At 47.4% G+C, this 7,256-nt stretch overlaps 1 protein-coding gene across 1 annotated transcript; it reads left to right on the top strand.

Annotated features, from left to right (window-relative positions):
- Positions 1 to 5: 5 nt before the first annotated feature.
- MED22 (mediator complex subunit 22) lies at positions 6 to 5,358 on the top strand (the record flags this gene model as incomplete). The annotated part of the gene is made up of 4 exons (XM_009071864.1): positions 6 to 119; positions 1,046 to 1,126; positions 1,400 to 1,608; positions 5,146 to 5,358. Coding segments are annotated over 4 exons (603 nt in total), but the record flags the coding sequence as incomplete, so codon positions are not given.
- Between the last annotated feature and the right edge of the window lie 1,898 nt (positions 5,359 to 7,256).

Genomic DNA, 7,256 nt, shown 5'->3' with positions numbered 1-7,256 from the left:
CGCAGCAGCGGGTGCTGCCGCAGAGTAAGGAGACGCTGCTGCAGTCGTACAATAAGCGCCTCAAGGATGATGTCAAGTCCATTATGGATAATTTCACGGAAATCATTAAGACGGCTAAGGTGGGGCTGAGGGGGAGCTGAGCGTCAGGGGTGCGGAGGGTTTGGGAGAGGAGGGTTGGGGGTCCCAGAAGGATGAGAGGATATGGGGAGGGTTTGAGGGTCCCCAAAGGGTGAGGGAAAGGAAAGCCCTTGAGGGAAGAGGGAGCCTTCATAGAGGATCCTTTCATAGAACCTCATATACGTAGAAGTCCATAGGATTTTTGAGGAGCTTTAGCTTTCATAGAATGTTAAGGGGTTGGAATCGACCGTAAAGATCATCCAGTTCCACCCCCTGCTATGGGCAGGGACACCTTCCACCAGCCCAGGTTGCTCCAAACCCCATCCAACCTGGCCTGGAACACTCCCAGGGATGGAGCAGCCACAGCTTCTCTGAGCAACCTGTACCAGTGCCTCAGCACCTCACAGGGAACAATTCCTTCCTTATATCTAATCTAAATTTCCCCTGTTTCAATTTATACCCATTACTCCTTGTCCTATCACTGCTGTTGCAGATTATTCTGCCTCTCCAACTTCTGTGTAGCCCATTCAGATCCTGGAAGGTGCTATGAGGTCTCCACACAACCTTCTCTTCTCCAGGCTGAATAGCTCCAATGCTCTCAGTCTGTTTCCATAGATAAGGTGCTCCAATCCTTTTTCCCCCATTTCCTTCAAGGACAGCCATGAGGGAGGAGGGTCCTTTCCCCAAGGCAGGTGGCAGCCAACCCTCCCCAGCTGCTCCTGGCCACCCTGAGATATTCCTGAACCAGGGAGAGCCACAGAAGTAAGCAGGGAGGGCAGCTAAGGTGATATGTGGGTGCTGTAGAGCCCAGAGGCCACCCCAGCAATTCCAGGAGTGAACTGAACTGGAATTAGATGCCTTATAACATAGTAACTATCTGTCATGATTTCACATAGGTAAATGTGGATATGTGTCCTTTTTTCTTTAGATTGAGGATGAAACCCAAGTTTCTCGAGCAACGCAGGGTGAACAAGACAACTATGAGATGCATGTGAGAGCTGCCAACATTGTGAGTAGCACTGAGCTGGCCAGGCCTGGGGGCAGCACATCCTTCAGGTGTTGTTTGGTTTGTTGGTGGGCCTTTATAACACCCTAAAGGGCTGATGCTGGGAGAGTCATCTGATGCCTGGAGAGGCTGTGCAGCCTGACTCGTCAGCTGCAGGATTCTCTCCGTGTGGGAGTTTGTAACTCAAGGCTTGGGCTGAAGGAGCAGCTTGGGAGATGTTGTTTTGGAACTGAGCAGAGCACTGATGTGATTTGTGGTTTCCCTCCCTGCTGTAAGGTCCGAGCTGGGGAGTCCCTGATGAAACTTGTGTCTGACCTGAAGCAGTTCCTGATCCTCAATGATTTCCCCTCTGTGAACGAAGCCATCAACCAGCGCAACCAGCAGCTCAAGAGTTTGCAGGAGGAGTGTGACAAGAAGCTGATTGCACTGAGGGATGAGATCTCCATTGACCTGTACGAGCTAGAAGAAGAATATTACTCTTCCAGGTACAAATAGGGCAGTGCCTGAAAAAAACCCCAAACTCTGCCTTGTGACTCCAGCCCTCTTGGGGTGGTTAGTCCACACAAACAGCCCTGAGTATAGGAGTTGAGAACGTTCCCCAGAAAATTTTCACTCCTAGTTTTAATGAGGTCAAACTTTTTTTTGTGCAATTAAAGCAACTACCTTTTTCTTGTAGGTACTCTACAGGATATAAATGTCCTGGTGAAGGAGATGTTCACAGCATCTTAGACCTGACAGTTTACTTAGGCTTCTGTTGTAGACATTAGAAAAGGAGATTGTCCATGGGGGAAATCCCTGTGAAGGAGCCTCTGGCTCTCTCCCTGCACAGAGCAGCTCACTGAGCTGGACCCTAATGTTAGATGTCACCACACCTTCGTGGTGAGTCCTTTCACAAGTGACCAGGTCACACTGTGCCTTCTCCCTCCTAGTCCCCTGCCCCCAGCTGCCTCTGGTCCTGCTGGGGGGAGAAAGGAGCAAACTAACCTGCTCAGTTTCCTTGAATTATGAAGTATTGTGATAGGATTTTCTAAGGAATAATGACTTGTTACTGGTTTGTTTATGGAATTTTTAATATTTTAAAAAACCTCTTCCTTAGCAAACAGATTTTAGAGAATTCAGACACTTTATTTTTTTTTTTGGTTATGCACTCCAGCACTTCTAGTGGATGATGCAGTAAATGAAAGCAGGAGAAAACAGATACAAACCTGATTATTTTGGCTGCACTGTCCAAGCTAAGTGAAGTCAGTGCAATAATTCTAGGACTTTTAAACAGAAACCTAACTGTAAAAAAATAATATTTAAATTTTTAATGACCAGGTTGCCTGTGTTTGCCTTTTCTAAAAATGCCTATAACCCCACCTAAGTCAACTAAACCCCTGACTGCTCAGTATCTTTGAAAGTAAGGCCATTTTTTATGAGTAATAATATATATTTTAAGAGTAAAAAGGTATTAATATGACATAGCTTAGAGGTAAAAGTTTACAGTTGCTTTTCAGACATTACTCATTTCTTGGGGGGTTGTCAAGGGATCCTAGAAATATCTCAGAACTGAAGAGTGGTGGTCACAAACCCAAGCACCTGTCCAGGTGCTGATTCACAGCACAGAGCAGAGAGTTGCATCCAAAGGGATGTGGTGTGGGATGGTACTGCCTCATGTGTGCCAGGTGTCCTTCCCTCCCCTGTCACCACACTCACCACTGTGTCTGGTGGCTCCCAGGTTTGGACTGAGACCATGCTGGCATGGTCTGTGCACCTGCCTGGCACCAGGTGCCATGTAAACCCTTCCCAACAGAATTAACATGGAAGCACAAGTGTTGGTGTATCTCTGATGGATTTGCCTTTGTGCTGTTACTGGTCATGAGGTGAGGAAACTTGGCAACTCTGCAAAGCTGATCTGAAACCTGTTATCATGTAGCACTTAGCCATTTGCTTTTAGCACTTCCTTCCTGTGCTCTCTCCTGCCTTTCTCTGCACCAAAGAAATTGTGTCTGTGTAAAGAAGAAACTGATTTATTCCAAGTCCTTTTGTAATTGGAGTACTATGATATTTTTAATTTACTCTTATTGTCTAACATGGGGAGAAAAGGTTTCTGTTACATCACAGTTGGGTTTCAGTGGCTGTAAACACAACAGCCTGTTTGCCCCCAAAGAGGAATTAATTCCTTGCTGTCCTGGCAGCCCTGGGATGTGTCTCAGTTGTAAGGTCAGATGTCTGCCAGGCTTGTCATGTGCATGTGGGGGTTTTGGTGAGACCCTAAAGCAAGTCCTTGAAAGTAAAACCAAGGAGATTATTCTGAAGGAGTCTTTGTTTTCCTGCCCTGTGTTCAAGCTGTTTGCCAGAGCTGTCCCTCTGCACCTGGCTGTGTGCCTCAGGGGGAGCAGCAAAGTCCCTTCCAAGCACTGAGAAACCCCCAAAGGGCAGAGCAGCAGCCTGGCCAGGGCTCTGGGGGGCTGTGCAGAGCTGCTCACTGGCCCTGACTTTTGAGGAGTCTTACCTGAGAGATGGAGCTTAGACTTTTGGAACTGTCCTAACAGAGACAGCAGGAGCAACAGTTACACTTGTGATGCAGCTACACCTTTGTTAGTAACTCCCCTGCCAAGAAGTGGTAGATGCTGTGGTCAGGTTCTCCTTGGAAACCATGGCCTGAGGTCTATGACAGAACAGGAGTCTTAGTTCTGGTTCACTCCTGAAGGTCTCTGTTCACTGAACTCAGCTTCACTGTGTGGAGGGCTGATCCTCCAAGGGATTTTACAAAGCCCCAGATATAAAACCTATATCCACTGCCTTCTCACTTCCCCTGCAATGCCAGGTGGGTGATTCTGCCAGAAAAGAGCTCAGCTTGCAACTAGTGCTTTGTGTGCTTGTTCCCCAGAGCAGTAACTCCAAGCCCAGCTTGGCTTCTCTCATCCTAACCCCAAACCTGCCTTTGTGTTCCATTGCTCCCTCCTCTGAGATCACAGGAGCTGTCTTGAGTGTGGGGTTAGATCTCACATGTTTCATGTTTGTGCAATTTGAACTGTCTCATATTTCTACACTTTGAAATATTTCCCTAAAGCATCAATCCATACATTACAAATGTAAATAAAGCTGCAACAACAAAATCACTTGGACCCACTGGGTTTATTTTTCTCTGATTGCAAGCTGCTTCCTGCTCCAGCACTCACCTTGTCTTGGGTGTCTTGTGTGTGCAGCTCCTTCTTCTCTTTGGGATTTGTGTTGGCTTTGTTCTAGTTTCTTCCATGTTTCTTTTTAGTTTTGGCCCTTGCACATTGTGTTTTCCTCAGAGCACAGGCAAGAATCAGGCAGTTGTTTAAAAACATTACATTCCCATACTGCTGGTTCATCCAGCTCAGTAGTGTACAGTGCTGGAATCCAACCAGCTGCTGCTGGGAACACTTAGCTCAGGCTGTTTGGGAAAAGGCAGGAGCTGTCAGTGCTTTATAACCAGGCTGGAAAGCTTCAATAGAAGACCCAAACATGTGGAGCACTTTTTTGAAAGGGCAAGAGTGCAAATAGGTTTCTTCTTTACTGGGAAAGGGACAGGCCCCAAAACAATTGTAGCTGCTTTTTTTCTGAACTTGAGTTTAGAGCAGGATTTATTATTTTCCCCTCACATAGGTCATGATCTAATTGCAAGTAAAATTATCAGTGAGGTCCTTGTCTCACTCATATGAGTAGCAGAACTTCCATATTTGGGGGTGCCAGGACTTCAAGCCAGATCTTTTCAGAGACTTGGAGTGTCTGGGTTAGAGCTGAGCCTCTGTTTCAGTTTCTAGCAACAGTTTTGTCTCTGAAATTGGGGAGTCTGAGGCTCAAGACCAGCTCTTAAGGGGTGTCTTAGGGAAGGTCAGTGTCACACACCTTGTGACGAATTGATGAACACAAACCTTACATCCATGAGCATTTTTTTTACCATTTTCTTAATGCTTTGCTTCTGTCTTGCTCCCCCCACCCTTTCCATCCCTCCCCTCCTCTGTTCCCTCTCCTGCTCCCTCCTGACTGGGGTTGTTTGTTCTGGAAAGCTACAGTCTGTGTGACAGCAATGATCTCCCCCTGTGCGAAGCCTACTGGAGAGAAGACTTTGCTACGCTGTCCCCCGAGGGCCTCTCCATGCCTCTGGCAGCTGCCACAGCAGAGCAGAGCGTTGCTCCCTCCCAGAGCTCGACTCCATCACACCCTCACGTGAACGGGCACGGGGCAGGCCCCGCCGAGCACTCCTGAAGAGGATCCGCTGCCGCCGGCTCTGCGCTGCTGGAAGTCTTCCACCTGCTGTACCGAGCGTCTCCTGCTGTCGGGAGGAGGCACTGGAGCTGTGCTGGCAGGTTTCTGCTCACTGGATGGCTGCAGTGCCTCCTCCTCCTCCACCCCAGGACATTGTCATGAGTGTTTCTCTCCCTGAAGAGACAGAAATAAGTACATACAGAGTTGATTGTTCTAGCAAATTAGAGTCAGGTTTGCTTTGACGTGATAGTAATGTGTAGAGTTCATTAGAAGTCCAGTTTGTTTCCATGTGAATCTCAGTGAGTGTTGGGAGTTGAATTTCTTTGGGATAAACTTAAGCCAAATGTGGGGGCAGTGAGTGTTTGGGGTTTTCACTCTGCTTCCCAAGGTTATGGACTTTCTGGCTGCTTTAAAGCTCTCTCAGGATGGTGTCTGACAACCTCTGGTCTACTTTAAAGAATCTTAGGATATTTTTTATACAACAGTCTTCACTGTCAAAATGCTTCACAAACTTGAATTCTTGGTTTGGGAAGAAGCTCTCAGGAGACCCTTATGGAAGAGCAGTGTTCCCTTCTTTGCAGAGGAACAGGGATCAGACTGAGGGATCCACGATGCCACTTGCTCAAAGCTACAAATCAAAGCAGCAACACACTTTAGTTAGATTCCTTCTCCAGCGTTCACATAGAAATTTCTGTTAACACAGTCTGAGCTAACATGAAGCCACTGTTAATTTTGGCTTTTAGTTTGGTCATAAAAAGAGCTTGAGATGACTGGAATGTTGGGAGCACTGCGGGATACTCACTATTTCCTTCCAAAGACACATGTTTGGTGCTTGGTGTGCAGCTGTGCAGCAGCTTGGCACATTGTCTGCCCTTTCCCTTTGTGGTGGCTCTGCTGTGCAGCTCTAAGGGGGATATGAGTGACCTGGAACACAGTCACCACAGAGCCACCAGAGCATTCCAACAGCTGAGCTGAGCTTCCCCAGCATCCTGCTGTAATGTCTCCTTTCCTCAGATGTGAATTTTGGTATAATTTTTGATTTCTTTACCTTCCATTTTTTTGTAATCAGGTGATTTAATAAAGCTGTTTTGTATAACTCTTAAAGTGTTGGGGTCCTTGTGAGGGAGGGACTACAGCACACCAATATGATGCTCTGATAGCCAACTTTATTTTGGGCACCTAACAGTATTTATAGTATAAAGTCTGCTGTGCATGCAGCTACGTGCTGATCACACAGCTTTGGATTGGTTGCTCCACTTGTCAATGCTTACAATTCTTACTTATGATAGGTTACAATTTGAAGCTGCATCCCCCTCTCACATCCTGGGAAACTGATAGCAAGGATTACATAGTGTCTATGAGAATCTAAATAACAGCACTATTCTAGCTTGTTAGCAAAATGACTTACCTGTAAGACAGTCAAATTAAACCAAACCTAAGAGCCCTGGCAGCAGGAGAAGACAAGACCATTGTAAAGTGCTGGATTGAAGACACAGGAATGCATGAAGATAGAAACAAGGTCAGCAAGACCTACTTTCTGTGTCTTGTTTTTAATTGCTTAAGCATTCCTTTAACTGTTGCTCAAGTTACAGCTCCTCAGCTAGCCAGGCCCCAACATTAAAGGTGTGTGCTTTTTTCGAGCCTCTGTTCAAAGTGTGACAACCTCACTCCCTCCAGCTGTGTCCATCACCCCACCGCGCTCTGGGGATCCTCACCCCGGGCAGGGGGAAGCTTGGCAGCTGCAGAACACACTGCTACACCTCTGTGTGTGTGTCCTCCAACCCACTCCGCGCACCCCAGGCCTGGGGAGCCAGGCAGGGCGAACTGCGGGGTGATGCCGGGGGGGAACGGGGGGCGCGGGGCAGCAGAGACTCGAGCATCTGCGGGGTCCCGAGGGGCTGGGGGAGCCCGA

The sequence above is a fragment of the Acanthisitta chloris genome, unplaced genomic scaffold, assembly GCF_000695815.1.
Source record: "Acanthisitta chloris isolate BGI_N310 unplaced genomic scaffold, ASM69581v1 scaffold23913, whole genome shotgun sequence".
NCBI lineage: Eukaryota > Metazoa > Chordata > Aves > Passeriformes > Acanthisittidae > Acanthisitta > Acanthisitta chloris.
This window is presented reverse-complemented; position numbering and strand designations above follow the sequence as displayed.